General features: G+C 44.6%; 1 protein-coding gene across 2 annotated transcripts in view; it reads left to right on the forward strand.

Annotated features, from left to right (window-relative positions):
- Positions 1–18,606, forward strand: part of WDFY2 (WD repeat and FYVE domain containing 2) — a 1,061,998-nt gene extending 1,043,392 nt beyond the window's left edge. For both annotated transcript variants that reach the window (XM_069640687.1, XM_069640686.1), the window contains one exon: positions 12,999–18,606. In XM_069640687.1, the coding sequence (XP_069496788.1) occupies positions 12,999–13,028 (30 nt within the window). In that variant the 3' untranslated portion in view covers positions 13,029–18,606. The remainder of the gene's footprint in view (positions 1–12,998) is intronic.
- Positions 18,607–19,106: the final 500 nt, after the last annotated feature.

Here is a 19,106-nt window from a genome sequence, read left to right on the forward strand (position 1 = left end):
CAGCGCTTCAGTTTTTATGGGCAAGCTGCGCGTAGGAGACTCGCACATACCAGGTCTCGCTATCTCTTAGTTTCGATTCATGCTCTAGAGGTCAGCTTGCTCTCTGGGGCCTCACTGTGCTCAGAAAGGGGGGCCGTAAAGAAGAACATAATTCAACTCTTTAAATGTTAGTTTCGTACATTGCTATTCTTTTAGGAGACTTGCTGGCATTCGTGTACTGATTAAAATGCCTTGCTCCCTGCCTTCAAGGATATGTGAGGAAGGGAACCGGGCATTTCTGTCTGGCTTTCCAGTTTAATGTTTCAACATGTCTTTTAGTAGCCTTGGACCATTGAAGCGAAATAATATCTACAGCAAAGCAATTTTACATGAGGCAAAAGTGCCAACGTTAGAGAGAGCAGAGAGAAAACAAAATGGCGATTCTGGTCATCTTAAAATGGCCGTACTGTAGTTGAGCTAATAGCTACTTAATGACTCATGAGCATATATTCTTGACACTTTAAATGAGGCGGTTGGTTTTCGGCCAACCAATTATCATGCATTGCCCTCCACTTGAGCGGTGATTCGCTTTTCTAGACTGACACCTCAGCCTTGCCCTAGCCTCGGAGAAGGGTATGGGAGTGTCATCATCGATTAGGTCCATCAGCCTCAAATCCCCCCAATGAGTCTATTGCTGTGTGTGATCTGCCGTATGAGAGTAGCGCGTGAAGGGGGGATCCATCGTGGGGCCATATGGACATTGGTGCCGGTAGTCTTGCGCATCTTGTGCCACTGCACCAATGTGGGTCCTATAATGGGGTGCCATGTAAGTGCTTTCATTGTGTGCAGTGGGAGGGTATAGCCCAGAACCTCGTGTGATGTGAGCAGAAGGAAAGCCTGCAGTTCGATAATGTGCAAGCTGGTGCTGTCCTCCCCATTGAGCCACCTCTTCGCCCACCCTACTTGCGCTGCCAAGTAGTACATCCGCCAGGATGATAGTGCTAGTCCCCCATCTGGTGTAGCACCCTGGAGGATGTGCCAGTTTAGTCTGGCCCTTTTTCTCCTCCATATGAATGTTGGTACCTGCTGATCAAACTCTGCGAATTGCTCTTTGTAGGGGGGCATTGGTAGCATGAATGCCAGGTAAACAAACGTGGCCATGGAGTTCATTTTAATAGCGTTAATTCTCCTGGTGAGGGAAAGCGAGATAGAGCTCCATGCTGTCATGTATCGCTGGATTCTATCTAATATTGGCGTGTAATTCAGGTCAGCTAACATCTGTAATGACAGGCTCATCCACAGCCCCAGGTATTTGATGGCATGCATTTGCAGTTTGAATGGGGCCACACCTCCCATATTTCAAGGATTATCTGATCATAGCAGCATGACCTCCGACTTGTCCCAGTTAATACGATAGCAGGCAACAAGTCCCTAGTCGAGCAATATTTCCGAGATGCAGATTAAGGAGCTAGCACAGCGGCTGGCATAAAGCAGAATATATCGTCTGCTTATAGCGACGCTCTGTGTTTCTCCAGTCCCTTCACTATGCCGGCCCATCGATCATTGCCCCTGAGTTTAGCCGCTAGTGGCTCAATCGCCAGAGCATAGAGTAAAGGCAGGAGTGGGCAGCCCTGTTGGGTCCCTGTATGTAGAGGGAAAGGGTCAGATGTCAAACCGTTTGTGACCAAGAGGCGCATGGGTCTCTGTAGAGAAGCTGCACCATTTGGAGAAAGCACCCAGAAAAACCAAATTTGCACAGTAGTCCACTCCCAGCACACTTTGTCAAATTCCTTTTCCCCCATCAAGTGATAGGACTACATCATCTGGTTGGGCCTCCCCTTCCAGAATATGCAACAGGCAGCAAAGGTTATCTGAGGAGTGCATGTGTTGAATAAAGCCTGTTTCATCTTGAGTCTGGGGAGCACTCTCTAGCCTGCCTGCCAGACATTTCGCTGAACTCGTGGGACTCTTTCACTCAAGGTAACTTGTCGTACTATGGATGGGACCGAGAAAAACTTCTCAGACTAAATAACAAGACTAACTCAGGAAGTTGGCAAATAACTCTGTTTTAATGTCAATTGTCTAAAACAGGGAGTACAACGGACGTCGCACAGCAAAATCGCAACGCGGCTTGTAAAAAAATCTCAATTTTATACTAAATGTTTGTCATTCGTGACGTCATACTACGTGGCAAATTGAGAAAACCTTTATGGGACTGTGGTTGGCTCAAGGGGAACATCGAAGTATACTTTCTATATGGGGGATGGGATAGTGATTGGATCTCTATACTTAGGTGGGCACTCTTGCCCTCCCTCCATTCGTTCAAGTCATAGTGCAAGTCATCTTCAACAACTATAAGGCTCTTCATTATACGGCCTTCTATAATTGGTTGGCATGCTTGTATCTTTCTGGAATATTCAATGTTCTAGCAGCACGTAAGCTGGCAACCCAATTAGGCCTATATCTCTCATTACTCATGCCGTCTGCCATTCCCATTGTCTTTGAACTCGGCCACCTCTGAGACTAAAAGGGAGTATTGTCAATCGCTATCTTCAATCTGGTGCACCATGCTCTTCATCTTTTTTCATCCTCAGCTCAAGTGATCACAGACCGTGAATTTGCTTATATTCTAGCATTTAATAGTCTTTAATGAAAAAACTTGGCACTCATGATGTTCTCTCTTTGCAACTTAACAAGGGATGCCTCGGCTTTGCATGTCCTGTTCTTCGCAGCTGATAACCAGTTCTTGGCTGCTTCCAGTCCTTGACATTAAGCCAGGCAACCTCTTCGGTCTTGCTTCGAGTTTGAACCTATTGTTTGCTAAGACACACATAGCCTTCAATCCATCTTCTTCCATGGAGACTTGCTTGCTAAATTATGTCATTGAATGTCCAGAACTCTCTATACATGTTGGCGGCACCGCCTGCAGTCTAAATACTTTGTATATCCAGCCTTAAGAATACTTCGTCTACTTGCGTTGCAGCGTCTGTACAATAATAAAGTGGCTTGTGTTTTCTGCAGTGCTCTTCACACGTGCAATCTTCATTAAGCATATAAAAACCTATTTGATTCTTTATTTTGTCATCAGTTTCTGCATAGTCTATACGTCTTCTCCTTCAATCATTTTTGTCAGTGCATCACGTTTATTTTGTGTGACATCACCAACCTTTTTCTTTATTCTCATATTCCTTCTGAACTGCTTCCATTATATCATCATCCCTTCCAGGGTACATCATATATGGTCTTCTTAATGGATACAGTGTTTCAAAGACCTTCCTCGGAATAGTCACAGTTACTGGTATCAAACTTGGAACAACCTCAGGTTTCCAGCACACATAGCAGCGGGCCGAGACTTCCTGTAGAGGCATTTGGGCCCTCCTCTACACTAAGACCTTTGCATCTGAATGTATAAGGGATATGGGGCGATAGGAGTGGCAGAGTGTGGGGTTTCGCCCCTTCTCATGGAAAATGACTGTTTGCCGGTATGAGAGATGTGAGTAGTTGGTGTGAAGCTATGGCCTCGCGAAGCATCTGACCCATCCGCAGGGCAAGGTCTTCCAACATTAACTTATACACATCATGGGAAGAATGTCCAGCACAGCAGCTTAACCCAATGCTAGCCCCCGAATGGCTTTTACGACGACCTCGTTGTCTAGTGGAGCATTCAGAAGGTCAAGTTTGGCAGGTGTGAGCATAGGAAGGGAGACGATGCTAAGAATTTCTTTAATTTGTTCTATGTCTCTGTGCGGCAGAGCAACATAGAGGTCTCGGTAGAACTCTACAAACCTGTAGTTGATAGCCTGATGCCCCCATGAGCAGCCGGCCATCAGCCCCCTTGATAGAGGCAAAAAGTTGGCCTGCTGTTTCACTTTGAGGGCCAGAGCGAGCATACAGAGAGATCTGTCCCCCACCACGTACAGATCTAGCGCCCACATGGAGAAGTCTTGACTATTTTGGCATAGATCTGAGTGTCCTTGTTCGCCTTGTGTGCACGTTCGGCTACGGTCAGTTCCGATGTTAGTGGAGATTCCCTGTCCGCCCATAATTTCTTTTTGTGCGTGCTACCCGAAATAGTGTCCCCTGACAAAACCCTTAAAGGAGTCCCAGCACCAGAATGTGTTGAATTCTCCCACCAAGTTATACTGCCAGATTGCGCTTAGATCCTGTGTCAGCGAGTCTATCAGGTCAGGGTGGCGCAGCGCCATTAGGTTCAATCTCCACATGGGAGCCTTAGTTGGCGTGTCTGGGAGGTAAAGTCGTATAAGAATGGGGTGTGATCTGAGAGAGTCATACGGAGGATCGAGCAGTACTCTACCATATGTATTGTGTCCGGGAGTAGCCAATAATTCAGCCTATAGTAGCTGTGATGATGGCTGGAGTAGTATGTATAATCCCTTGTGTGTGCATGTAGACGTCTCCACACATTTACCAGGTGTATGTCTGCCATCAATTTCCAAAGCGTTCGCTCCTTTTATCGAGGTGTCGGTCAACATCTGGCTGTAGCGCTATGTTTAGGTCACCCCCTATCAATTTGTGGCATCCCATGAGCAGCACACCAGTAGCAAACATCTGCGTAAAAAGCCATGGTGTGTCCGTCGTGGGGCCATATATGTTTGAGGGTGAAAATCTGGCTATATAGAAAACACTGCAGGATAACAAACCTTCCCTCGTTGTCTGCCTCTGTGGCAAGTATCTTGATGGGGACCTGCTGATGAACCAAGATTGATACACCCCTCTTCCTGTGCGAGAGGAGAATGAACCGCCACCATCACCCAACCCCTGCAAAATGTAGCCGATTCAGTGGAATCTAGGTGGGTTTCCTGGAGGAATATAACCACCCCATTCAAGTCTTGTAATAAATTGAGCAAGCGGCTCTGCTTAATCGCAAGCCCTAGCCCCCTGCACGTTGAGGGTGATGCATTTGATTACAACCCTCTCATGATAATGATTGTTTGGGCATGTCTGAGGCCCCTGGGAGGGGTTGGCCATTTTGGTGTTCCTGGTCTTCCCTCAAGGGCTTGTGTGGACCCATTTGTTAGGGGCCTAGGATAGGTCCAATCAAATGTTCGCTTCCTGGTATCCCCTAACCAACTAAATAGTAAAACATTGGAACCCAGCATCTTGATTCCGGTACAACTATTAGAGATGAATAGAGCCAATACGCGGTAGTATGCAAGTGCGGCCCCATAGCCACTGCCCAAATCCCTGCATATCGGCACTCCTGGTAGGGAATGTTACCCATTTTATCTAAGCTGGACAGGAGCACAGATGTAAGTATGTGGGGGCCGTAGATATCCCCTGGTTGACGAGCCCAATATGGTGACCCGTTCCAGCGTACCAGCTTTTACAGTTAGGATAATCATGTAAGCTGTTCAATGCAGTTCGTATCGGCCTCTAGCAGCCACGTGGGGAAGGTGCGTCCATCGCATGCGCCGATCCCGCCATGATGTTCAGGCGATTTTTGGGAGCATCTTGTTCGTATTCAGGCACGCCATTTCTTCTGTAGGGGGAGTCCATATTGTTATCTGTCAATGCAGTGGCCTCACTTTGCAGATCCGTTTTGAAGACATCCCAGTCCTCGTGCCTTACTTCTTGCATTCTTCCATCCCTCACGAGATCTCGTCTGCCGTTGCATGCAGGACTGTGGATGCGCCCCCTCTGGCTGTTCAGGCCACTCCGGCACAGGGGTATAATCTGTGGTGACCACGTTGAGAAGTTTTAGGAAGCACCATGCTTCCTCTGGATCCTTGAATGCAAACCATTGTCGATTCAGCTGGATAGCCCACACTGCAGGTAATTTCAAATAGTGCTTATGCTCAGACCCCTTTAGCGCCTCAATGAGGGGGGTTAAAGGCCCTCCTGCATTTTGTCACCTTGCTGGAGTAATCATTGAAAAGGTGTATTGTATGATTCTCCCATCACAGTGCCAGCTTCCCGGTGTGCTTTGAATATGGTCAGCTTATGTTGGAAATGCAACAGCTGAATTGTGATGGGTTGTGGGCGATCGCATGGCACGGGCCTGGGAATTGAGGGCCCTATGAAGTCTCTCAATAATGTAAGAGCGTGGGTTGTCAAAGTGCAATTTGTCCTGGCTGTGGCGTAGTTGTCCTCGAGCGTGCTAATACTTTGCTCTTTGTCCACAATTCTGTCATCTTGTGCCTTAATTTGTGTGTTGACATCCTGAATTTCCCTTCTGATATCCTGGACAGTGGCATTGGTCTCCTGCATTCTCTGGTCAATGACCTTCATGTCTCCCAGAATCACCTGCAGTTGCGTTTGGATATCCATTTTCCGAGGATGTCTGGCAGATCATGTGGAGCGCAGGATTGTTGGGGCATTTATCTTCCCTGCTATCGGAGTCGGGGATCTCTGATGCATGTTGCATGCCCCATGCCCTCTGTGCTGGAGGTAAGTTAGAGCCCAGGTTCGAGGGCAGTTGGGCAAGTGGGAATAAGGACTGGTCAGTGCAGGTCACTGCGCTCGATGCGCACACCAACTTGTAGCTTCTATGTACATCTCCCAGCGCGTCTAAGCACTGTGGCTGCCCCCCTCCGAGCTGATGATTTCTCAAGGGTTTGCTTCAGTGTGTCTAGGCAGTCCCACCCATTCCATCCCTTCAGCTTTGTTTGGCCGCTGCGTTGAACATGAAAACCCTGGTGATATCAGGTGCGTAGGCCGCTTTGACATGAGGCTTTCACCTAATCCTGATGTGGCTTCAATTGGCTGTTGGTAGTGTCTCATGAGACGTGCAGCGGGCACCACTCACTCTGTCCAATATAGTGTCAGTGCTGCAGCATGGTGCTCTGAATTAGAGTTGTGCTGTCGACAAACATGGATCCCTGCGGGACAGACGTGCTTGTGCTATGGCGTGGTGCCTTCTTTCTGACATTTTCAGGGGACCAGCAGCATAAACAAGTGCACCCCAAGTGGGCACTGCGGGTGTCAGATTCCGCCGACAGTATGGCAGTCATGCATTGCAGTGATATATAATATGCCCCAGGGGAGCGCTGGAAAGATTACAGGGCAGAGCGTCCTCTGTGCCGAACTGGTGGTGCTGTGTATGGTGGCTCCTCCCGCCCCCCCAGGCCCTCAGTGTAGTGGAGGCATGCCGGTCTCTCGAGGCCTTTTGGTTCAATGGTTGCGCAGATACAGTGAGGGCACAACAAGCTCACGAACAGTGCCCCTCATCCTGGGGCTGCTGGATCTGTACTGCTGTTTCAGCCGGGGCAGAGCTCGCATGGCGGGAGCAATGGGGTTGTGTGCCCTCTGCTGGCCAGCTCACCTGCTCCTTACCTTGCTCACCACCACGCGACGCCGGCACCCTCCAGCCTCTGTGTCCAGAGTCAGGTCCTGCTAGCTCCCAGCACCCGCCGGGCAATGAGGCCGCTGGTATGCCTCTGGGTGCTCAGCATGGTCTGTGATCACTGCAGGCCGGCCACACCACAAGTTCTTCCCAGCGCCCTGGCATTGCGGGGGGAATCATAGGCTTATTGGAGACAGGATCATCTTTCCACCTCAGTCCATATGTGAGCAGGGCCTTTCTCGGACCCTCTGCGTGTTGGCCGCCTTCATATATGTTGTAGGCACTCGTGGCTGTGCGCTGGAAGCCTCCCGACATTTCGCGCTCAGAGTGGCGGCCACACCGTCGATGGATAGGCGATTTCCGGCATACGGTGAGCTGCTGCTTTCAATTGTTCACTATCCGTACAGCCTATTGCCCTGTAGCTTTGGGATCATTCATTTCTACATTCGTGACTGCTGTGCGGGACAACTTGAAAATATATTGCTGGCGCCATGGAGAGCTCGTTCACCCGGCTGCCATCTTGCTCGGGTTCTCGAGCGCCCCCCAAAGCAAATAGTTTTTTGTGTCAAATGAGCAGACCTTAAAATATGCTTGCCAGAGGCCTGCAATATCTGGTCAGCTTTCCGCTGTGTAGAACCCCTCCCACTCAAATGGCCTATATAAAAGGTAAGATCAGGTAATGTGCTAAACAATGCCACCAGTATGTGAGAAGGCAAATCTTTTTTCACAGAAGACAACTTGGTACTGTCACTGATATAAGATGGATTTGTCCAGGATGACTGTATCATCTACTACCAAAGCCAGGACAAGAGAATGAACGCCTTGGTTTCAGTCTTGAATAAGGTTACCTAATCACCTCTCCAGACTAACACTTTAAGCTCATCATTAGGAGTGGCTGCCCTGGTTTTACAACCACCCGTCTGAAGAAACCGATTTCTGATTTCTAGACCTTCACCATACTGATGCTTTTTGTTTTCATAGCAACCGCCATCTAGTGCAGGTACATTGCTAATAATAGCGCCTCGTGTGCTACAAAACAAAGTACATATACATGCAGGTTTATCAACTTCAGAAATAGGACAGGCTGAGTCGGACTTGCTGGAATCTGGTTTTGTAATCTTGCATATGAACACGGATCTCTGCAATGAGTGCTTAACACACTGGCTATCTTCTGAACCATTGCAAGTCTCAATTGTATCAATATGCATTTCAACGTTGGCTGTTGCACATGATGAATAGGGTCCCCACAGAAAGGTGAGAATGCTACAGGAGGTGTGCTATAGTGAACGCACAAACGATGTATCTTACAGTGAACACAGAAATCATTAGAGGATGAATTAATCGGAGCAGAATGTTCTTGTCAACAACAGACAGACAATAGGTTTAGCCTCGGTAGCTTGCCATCCCATATCCTAACGTGTGCCATTTATGTTTGTTGAACAATGGGTACTGACTTTAAAAGGTCATGCAGCCTTGTGGGGCCCCCCTCCAAGGTGGGGGCATGGGGCAAGTGCCCCTTTTGCCCTCCCATAAAGATGTCTCTGCCCGTAGTTCGGACCTCCAGGTCTACCAGTTTTCACGTGCTTCCAGTGGTTCAGGCATTCAGGGGCAGAGATCTTCAGTGCTGAAAAGTTGCAGAAAAAATTAATTCCAATTCCTTTGCAGGACGGGTTTTCGTTGTATTCAGGGCAGTTTGGTTATAGGGTGAAGTTTGTCTCCTACGATGAAGTTGATGTGAAACTAGAGAGGCCACAAGAGAAGCTGACCAGTGTCGATCACAAGCTCTCGAATTAGTATGAAATGGTAATTGTGTAGTTGTACATTATTTGTCCTCTCAGCAGCATCAAATTGTTATTTATTCTGTCCTGAAACAGGTGTTCAAGCCATTTATCTAGGTCTTTGAATTTAGGTGCGACTAGTCAGGCCTCATAAAATGTGCTCGATCACTAGCATAGCGTAGTTTTTATGAACGTCGAGTGCCATGCCAATGGTACTCGACTTTGCTGGCGAGTACAACGAAATGCTGTGATGTTAGAAACTTTTATTCAACATTTACTGCAAACAGTTTGTTTGCAGTAAATGTCAAATACAGGTTTCACTGTGCTTGACACCTGGGGGTGGTAGGAGTACAACTAGTATGAAGTGGACTTATGGTGGCATGCACCATTGTACAGAAATTGCTGGTAAAGGTTTTGTCACCCGTCGCCATGGCGAAAGTGCTTTTTTTTTCGGTCGAGTAGGTAAACGCTGCAGGCCTAGTCAGATTTTAAAGAATTTGTGAGGTCTCCTGGATATCCTCGTCTGAAGCCTATGTGGGTTTATGAATGGCTAGTGTCCTTTCACTTGCCATTTATGGCATTTGACTAATTGGGAGCAGTGACTATTTTTCTGCCTTTAATGAAAATCATTGCCTTCGAATAGCTTTGTCCCATGTTTCCGTTACAAGTACAATTTTTGAGACTCGTATAGTTTTACAGTCTGAAACACGGAATTACACACATTTGTGAATGTGCAAGACAAGGTATACTTTTGATGCCATGTCGCAGACACAAAATGTGCAATATTCTTAGCTCTTTCCCAAGGCTTGGAAATGATTATTGGCTATTAATTTTGGATTATAGCGTCTCAGTGTGATAACTTCAAATATAGGGGTAAAGTGGTGATGGGAAGAGTTGAGAGAAAAGAAAAATATATGCTACTAGAAAGTTGCAGTGTTGAGTGGTTGGCTCCAAAACGTGTACTGGTAAATAAAATAACTTGGTGTGTGGTGGAGCTGGGTGGAAAGACCGAACACAATGAGAAAGGGCAGTTCTGTTTTTTCACATGTTGCGGGTGGTTGGCCAAACAGACAACACTATGAAGACATCAAATAGTGGTGACTGCTCTAATGCATTCCAAAAGTCAGACATTTGAAATATGCATGGTCACTAGCCATATTTGTTTCAGACTTCCGAATGTTGGGCACATTTTGTGGTAAGCATAAACAGGAGTTTTAGTGGATGCATAACGGAGAATTTCCGCTAGTAATATGTGTAATGTGCACTTATCAAGTATGTGTTACTGTTAACGCATTACTAGTCCGATATTTATGCTACCATTATTATTTGGGTGCATTAGTTGTGTAGGTCGTTTTAGGTGCATAGATGAGTCGAGGTGCACGCTGCACGCATTGTGTAGTTGGGGCATAGAAAATGTGTCGCTGGTAACGAAGGATTCAAAAGACATATTGTAATAGTGCCTTTGGCCGCTAGAAATCTCTTGGGGGGGGGAGGGAGGGGAGGTTGCCCTGTTGCAGCATAAGCATTGTTAATGGGTGCCATGCCAGTCCCATCTTTTGGATTTTGTTGCATTTAACCAATATGCATGCACAGTTTGGGCCTTTGAGGTGCAATCTGGTCATGGTAACATGGTTCCACGTTGTCGATGCTGGTCTGCAGGTTTATGGGGTGGTCAGCAAAGGAAACAATTGGCTGCACGGCTGCACGGCTGTTCGCATACGTCAGGGTTTTAAAGTTAAGGCCCCTTCTGTGTGGGACTACTCAGTGTGGAACTTTGTGTTGGTAGGGATAACCCTTCAAAGGCTGAGGCATGGCTTTCAAGGGATATGGAGGATAAGGGGGGGAGCTAGGCTATTAGTTGTGTAGGGCTGAAATGGATATCAGCTGAGGGGGGAGACGAGGGGCCTGCGAATTGTTGAAGTGTGTCCGAGAATCTGAGGCCATAGGAGTATATGGCCAGAGGATGTAGTACCTAATTTAAGATTTTCTATGTGCTGGGGTGATGCTAAGAAGGGCGTCTCTAGTGCATTCCATGTTCTTGCACCAGAATGGGTGAACATAGTAATGGGGTCTGCAACAGTGTAGCCCATAACAAGTTGCATTTCATAATCACCCACAGATCGTTGTCGCAAATTAGGTATTAGAAACATAGATGCACCATTCTCACAGTAGAATGCTGGGTGCAATGCAGTTGCCCATTTCCTAAACTCTGATTAGTCTTGGATTATTTCTGTCACAACATTGTTTTCTCTGTATGCTGTTTGACTGGTCGTTGTTCCCACCACCTCTTCTGTAAGTCGTTCCATGTTTTACTAGCCCGGCTGTGAACTTTTAAAGTTTCTCGTTCGTGACGCTGCTTCTAAAATACGCTCACCCTAATTACTGTGTGCATGCAGTTGTATGAATGCCTGGAGATAGCGTGGGCATGTAGAAGGGTACATAAGTGATGGAGAGCAAGGAGGATGAATGAAATGGCAGGGCTTTACCAAGGTCAGATATTTGAAGAGATGGTGGTGGAAAGCAAGATGCTAAACTGTTCCAGGTTGTAAGGCTTTGGGTTGTTCAAACACATATGGACTACGGGAGAGTAGGGACTTGTGTATTAAATTGAACCTATTATTTCAAGTAACCCCAGACTTTATATGTAACCTGTTGAATTGTTGTAGGCTAGGAAATGTGTGCAAGCATGTACTATCCCCAAATACTCCTCTCTGGCTGCAAGACATTGCATTTTCTGGATATTAACCCCTTAAGTGCCAAGGACGATGCTCGTCCTTTTTGCATAGACTTGCATAATAGCCTTGCACTTAATATTATTTAGGACGAAATGATTAAGAATATTAGTTATCAAATTTGCTAGATATTATGGCACAGTGAGGAGATAATAATTACTATTTTAGACGATCTTGTTAATCTGTGCTTCTTTGAGGGAAGGATTGGTCATAACGGATTTTTTATGTTTTGGAGGAAATAATCTATTTATTAAGCAATGGGATGTCTTTAGGTATCTTTCAGTAGGTGCTTAATAAAAGTAGCCCTCTTTATTTCTTGCTATGGACACTAAGCCAATTGGTGACCATTCATGTTTTAATGACAAGAAAGTGGCTGTTGATAGTGAATGCATCTGGAAAGGTGTGCTGTGTGATTTTGAAGAACACATTCGTTGTCTATATAAGTGTGGGAACCAGTGTCTCTGCAACCAGTAAGTTGTGGAGCATTTTGACATGCACAATGACTAGAACCCGGGAAGAGGGGAAACCTTCAGGAACCTCACGCATGGGTAACTCTTTAGATAAAGTGAATGTCTGCTCATTTGGGAGTATGTTTTTTGAAGAAGGTGGTACGTGCTCAACTCTCCACCACATGCAGGGCTGTTTCCCTGCATGTGGTGAACGGCCGTTTCACTGAATTTTTAGGCAGCATTTTAAGGGGCCATGCTGTGAAATGGTATATTTTAAATTGGTTTTTAGGGTAGTTGGGGGTGCTGGCATCCCATAAAACATGCTGCAAAAAAATGCCACAAACTGCCACTACGGTGAGTTGTCTCTGATCCATAAACCTTTCGATGAGATGTGAGGATAGTTTATACACTGTTTGATAATCTGAAGGTGAGAATAAGTTATCAAATGATCAACAGTTAAAAATGTTGCCAGCAAGGCCAGTAAAATCGCAAGGTATTTTACATTGGCAGTTGGCATTTGCGTTTGGACACCAATTATAGCTGGCTCTGGAGCCCCTCCCCACCTGTAAATAATCTAAAGGATTCTAGATGTTGTGTAAAATGTATTCTAGAAAACCTCTTTATGATTCTAGTAAGAAATTTTGTTTTAAAATTGAGCAGTAGCAGGAATGAGGGTGGGAGTTATTGATACGATTCTCAAATGATGTACTGTGGTTTATATTTACTGCTTCTAATCTAATTCTTTTGTCTTAAACAGTTGTGGGATATGACACCAGTAGTAACTTGATAAGGCCTCAGAAGGACAGATGAGCAGTGGTCAACGAAGAGGCTGCGTTCTTTTAACCCACAAACGCATAGCAAAGTATTGATTCCTAACTACCGCACAATACAGTGGAAAACCCGAGAATTTCAAGCCCACAGAAAGCCCTGCATCGGACAAAAATGAACATTTGCACACTAAAAAATGTTTAAACTTGTTAGCAGAAAATACTGTAAAAGAAGGTCTTTTTTAATTCCTAGTTTGTACAACTTGGTCATAAGTAATTGTTTGATATATGTCAAAAGGTCTGTGGGGTAGTGCAATTAGTGTGATATTTAAATTTTCTGTTTTCCTTCTTGTGTTAGGTCCATTTTGTTTGAACCCTTCCCTTTGGCCGTGCTGCCTGACCTTTCAGCGTGCACGAGAACATCAGAGCTTTTAACAGGAGACTTCATGTTGAAAGTGTACATTTTGAGAATTAAGTGTCTGTGTTATCTTCAATGAAGAGAATATAAGTTGTTGTGCATCAAACTATAAACTAGTAAGGATCAAACGTTCCATCCCAGTTCTGCAACATTGTCCGCTATCACCATATGGTCTTTCGTCCAATAGTTTATGGTGTTCACACCTGCCACTCTGGGTGAAGAGTAGAGGTTATAATGGTTTGCAGGCAGCTTTTGTCATTCATAGAATAGTTTCGTAAATGAACCACAAGTTCCTTCCAGTTTGATTCAAGGTTGTGGATTATTGATCTGCATAATTTCTAACGGTTAACTTCCATTCCCAATGCCGTCCTTGCATTGCCTTGCTGCCACCTTCTGAAAGTTGGGATATTTCTATATCCATCTTTTGTGCAGATACTCATCCAATTATTTACTCACTTGAGGGATTCCCAGGTGCCATCACATGACAACTTTATACGCCTCCATTGTCCTCCTTACCTTGGTTTTATCTCTGTCACATAAAATACTTCTCAAGGTTGATGGAGCAGCTAGTGGCATGCTTCATAATAAACAAGAATTTGCATAGCTTTCCATTATTTCCAATGTAAATGGAATCGATGGTAGATAACGGCTGTGCTGCACGACAAAACTGAATGCAGGACGCTTATTTTACAATGCAAAGGTGGCTTAAAATTAGAGTTTCCCTTTACAGTAACATAGCCTTTGGAAATAGCCATTTCCTTACACTGTAGATAATCAGAAGATTAGAGTTGTGCCCCACATGATGAGGTGTGTGTGTGTGCACAGTGGGCTGCACTAACACAAACACTGTGTTTACCTGCACGTAACTGTCACCGTGCAGAAGTCCTCCATGACGCATCATAACCACATTGTTCTATTGAATTTTGAAACATAAAATCTAGACTTCCCTCTGCCAACTACTTGTAGTGCGACATATGCCCACCCATTGGTTCCATGTCTCCTGTCTCATCTTTGGCATAGGCTTTCTTCAAAGGGAGTCCTGCCTCCCTCTGAAGGTAACCCCATGCTGGTGCCATTGGTGAGCTCATCTAAATTAATGAAGAGGACTCGTTTCTTCTAGCTTCTTATATGAAGCGCCTAATAAATTGACAGCACTCCCGTTAATGTGTTCAGCCCTGACAGTGATCCTTCAGGCACTGTTTCTCTCGACTGATTGTGTCTTGTAAATCTTACTTGCCATTCACCTTTCTACAAAGTCTATGTACAAGAGTCCTAAACACAGTATTAACGATTGATGCAGCAGGTGGGTTGCTCTTGGTTTGAGTACAGGAAATGCAGATCTCATCTGTTACTACTTCCTGGAAGGGTACATGTTCCGGATGCTTTACTTGCTATGCGCAGCATACTCGGTTGAACATTTTTCAATTGAAAATAAGAATTTAAGTTGCGTGCAGCATCCAGTTAAAGGTGTACGCTTCTCTTTTCATGCTCTATGCACTTGATAAAACGTCTTCATAAAGCGCTTGTAGCATGAAATGATTGACAAATAAATATGTGGTTACTGGATGCCGCAAGCTGCTTTGATTCTTATTCATCTGTTATTGGGTTTCTCATCTGGAACACAGGCCCAGCCTGCACTGGGGGAACTGTCCCTGACCACGCTCCCTTGAGCAAAGCATGACTGACCCTGCGCGCAGTGCCTCTCCAGATTTTTCAAATTGTATGCAGTGCTTCCCCATGTAGGATTTGATGGCCTCAACCATGTTTTCATCTACAAGAGACATCTATCGTTGTTACAGAATCACTGTAAAGATTTGCATAATTGGTAGGGTTACTATGAAAGCACAAGGCACTGTCAATGCTTAATTTGATGTCCCGTTAACCACTTTATATCTCACCTTAACTGCCACTGTTGATCCAACTTTTTGAAATCTGAAAACATACATTTTTCAAAATGATCAGGGCGGTACCACTTTTTAAAATATGCATCAAACTTTGCTTTTTTTAATTGGTTCGTAATGCGAGCCGGAGACTTTGAAACTATTGTCAAGTGACTGAATCACACCAAGGAGTTGTCAGATGATTTCACATTTTTTCCAATGCCACCATTGAGACTGCCTTTCCATTTGAGACATCTAAGCTCCTTCTATTACTCCAGCATCCTATTTCCATGTCACTTACGTGGTTGCATTGCGCACAGCTCGCTGGAAGCAGTCCTAGTAAAGGTTTTCTGTATTCTTAATATCTAGTGGAACTAATTACTGGAGCCATCATGGTTCAAGGCTAATTTGTTTCTTCAGTGCATGGAGCATCTTGCTTCTCCAAACTGTACTTTTGGCATCCCCACAAGAACTGGTAAGTGTAACATGTGTCATGCTAGTTCTTTCCGTGGATTCTGAGCCATGTGTTTCTTTGACATTTTTTCCCAATGTAACTGGAGAGAACACAACAGGTACCAGTACCCGCAACCAAAGGGTTATCTTAACAGCAAGAAAACTCAAATAACCAAACACACTATATATAGGCAATGCTAGTGTTTGGTCTAAGGAAGCGTAGAATTTCACAGTGAATGAGATAGCACTAATGTCATAATAAGCACATTATTCAAACAATGACTAGGTTCTCTGAAAGCCAATCTGTTTTACAAAACTCTTAAGCTAATCATTATTTACGGTTACATACAATAACAACCAGTATTTGTTCATACAGAAGCTGTCATGTAAGAGCATCTCAATGAACGTGTATTTACATAGTAATTTCTCACTGTATAAACTAGTCCGTGTATGCCTAATAGATAAGTATCAACTTGCAAGCAGGTATATTTAAAGGAAAAGTGTACTATTTGTGTGAGTGCAAGAAATTATCCCTTTTGTTCTAGAGGCACTGATTGGTGACTTGGACACTCATCCAAAACATGTATTGGCCACGCTCCGTGTGATCTCCCAGCAAGCAAAGCAGCTGAATCACTATATAGAAGCACACAGTTAATTATCAAATTCCTATCGGGAAGAGGTCTTACAAAACTGTAAATAAAGGAGTCAGACCAGTATTTTTGGTCCAGTGCATGAGCAAGGCCTGCACCGCACTCTCTTCATTACCAATTGGACCATATGCCAAGGGTAAATGCTCCCCCCTGCCGCTGTTTTAAATGGCATGTCATATACACTAATCGAAAAATAGGATTGCTGACTTTTATGGATTTTTAGGGAACCCTAATGTTACAGACCGTTTACAAGTGACCTCTAAATTGATTGTAAAGATTTTATATTGCCTTCATTTTGACAACTTAAAAATTGAACCACTTGAAGTCTGGCATCTATTACCAAATTGTCTAAAATGAGGGCCATATTTCAGGACCAGAACCTGTCACACTAGGCACATTGTATGTTGGTTTTAATTGATATGTAATTGGGTTGCATCTAATATTTGGTACCGAAGCTACCGTCATGCATTGTTCAGTTTAAGCAATGTAGATCTCTTTTATGAAGGATTTTATATACCAAGGGATACACATAGGATCATCTTCAAAGCTGGGCTGAAATCCTTCTGTTCCACCCAAAGGGGCTGGTATTGCTGAAAGTTTGAAGCCACCCAATAACACTAATGAGATTCCCATACTGGGTCTATTTGAAGAGCCACGCCAATATTTACAAACGTTTTAAAAGCACCCTGCCCCCCCCAAATACGGAAATCTCCCCTCGTCATTCAGTTTCAAACTTACTTTCTCTACCAATATATGTAACGTAGGCCCAGTGACAGTCCCATAAAGAGTTGCTGTGGTTTCAGGATCCTTAGTTTAAGATTTTGGACTAGAATAGATGTGGAGGCCCCACTGGGAAACAGCACGTGCAACCTCCCCCAGGGAAGAGAAAAGACCAGGAAAGTAGAATACACACGTGTGTTGTTTTTATTTTTTGTTGGTGACAGTCACCAACATGCAAGATGTTGTGTGGTTGCGTGGTCATTCTACAGCTGGGGGGCGGTTAAACTTGTTAGATATGAAAGACACACCCTCCAAGAAGTTCAACCTCAGGCATGGAATTGCCACATGAATGGTGAACCTGAACTACCAAAAGTCTGTCTGAGACCTTATTGCATCCACCGCTTCAAAGGGAGGATCAGCAAAGCACCCATTATTTCATTCAACATTGGGGGCATGAATCCCCACACCTGTGCCTCGAAAACTAGTTTACAGACTTCATTCTGAGAAGTAAACCAAAGAACAATAGGAGAATCTGCTGTGGGATTGAGAAGTTAATTTCACAGACCAGTCGATACAAAGCACAAAACCTCTGTGTCTGTGGCCATTGAGCTGTTTGTATCATCGGTGTGACTTAGAGATGGTCATGTGTGTAAAACTTTGATAGTTACATACCCTGTTCTTACTGTGTATAATTTCATGCTTCTTATAGGCTTGGTTTTAATGGTACGGAATCAATTCATAGGAATTTGCATTTAATGCCACCCTGTTTCAAACCAGCTCAAGGAAAAAGGCTTGTAATGTGGTGATTGTATGCAGTAATTTTAATAAATTATTGGCTGATGGCCAAGCATCTTCCATTTCTATGTTTGGTCTGTCAACTTTCAGTGCTGTTTGCATCGGGTTTCTCCATTGTTGTTACGTTCCACTTATCAAAACATGCCCTAGAATGTGTTCTTCTCTAGTAAAGCTCATCAGTGTAACTACTATTCCATCATGTGAACTGTATGTCATGGCTTCCATACTGTACAGTGGCTGCAGAGCCATCACTGTGAGACCTTTAAATGTATGCTCAGATGAAGAGTATATTGCCTTTTTTATCACTGTTGCTTTGATTGAAAGCCTATTTATTTCTCAGTATGTGAACCAGAAATTCTGAATTTGTACTCAACCATTTGGACAGGCTCTGTAGTACCAGTGTTCCCCTTTCCTATCTTGAACAGGAACGATGCTAGGTGACCTGTGTGTCTTGATAGGAGACTACTGCGTCCCTCCTGGATGACAGTCATTCTTCTTTTGTGTGTTCTGCTCTTATCAGCCTTACAGGAGCAGTCACGGCATCGTTCAGGCCACAGTGCTGTCATCTCCATTAGAGGGCTCCGACCTTCGCAAGCAACACCACTTTCTCCATAGTCTATCTTTTCTGTGTATGTAATATATTGTCTCTATTGTATGTTCCATAAATAAATGTTTAAAACGACTTGCTTACTCCTGCACGATTTCCCTAAATTGGGGTTGGAAGGAAAGAAATGGGTCCTGAATCGGAAATATCTTTAGATATGTTCCAGGCGATGATACTTTACAAAAAGGAGTTACACAGTGCACCACATGTAATCACTGTCCACTCTCCGATTGTGTACTGTAGTTTATAATGACAGGAAGCAAGGGGTTTGGGGAAGGATAGTGCACTCTAGCCTACCAACACTCTGTATCCACGCTTCTTCATCCCAGACCATTAACACATGGCAAAGGTTGGTGGCACACATATGAAAAGTGGTCATGTTACAATGGTCCAGAGACCAAATGAAAAGATGGATGAGATGAGGGAAAAGGTGGAGCTAAAATACCCAGTGTAAAGGTTCGGGAGTTGGTGGATGGAATGACAAAGAGCCACAAGGGAGTTGGAGTGGACTCAAATTTCATGACGGAGGTAGAGAGAGGCAAAATGGGGAAACAGGGAGGGATGTGCAAGTATGACCA

The sequence above is a fragment of the Ambystoma mexicanum genome, chromosome 7q (genome assembly GCF_040938575.1).
Source record: "Ambystoma mexicanum isolate Mex_15411 chromosome 7q, UKY_AmexF1_1, whole genome shotgun sequence".
In the NCBI taxonomy this organism is placed as follows: domain Eukaryota; kingdom Metazoa; phylum Chordata; class Amphibia; order Caudata; family Ambystomatidae; genus Ambystoma; species Ambystoma mexicanum.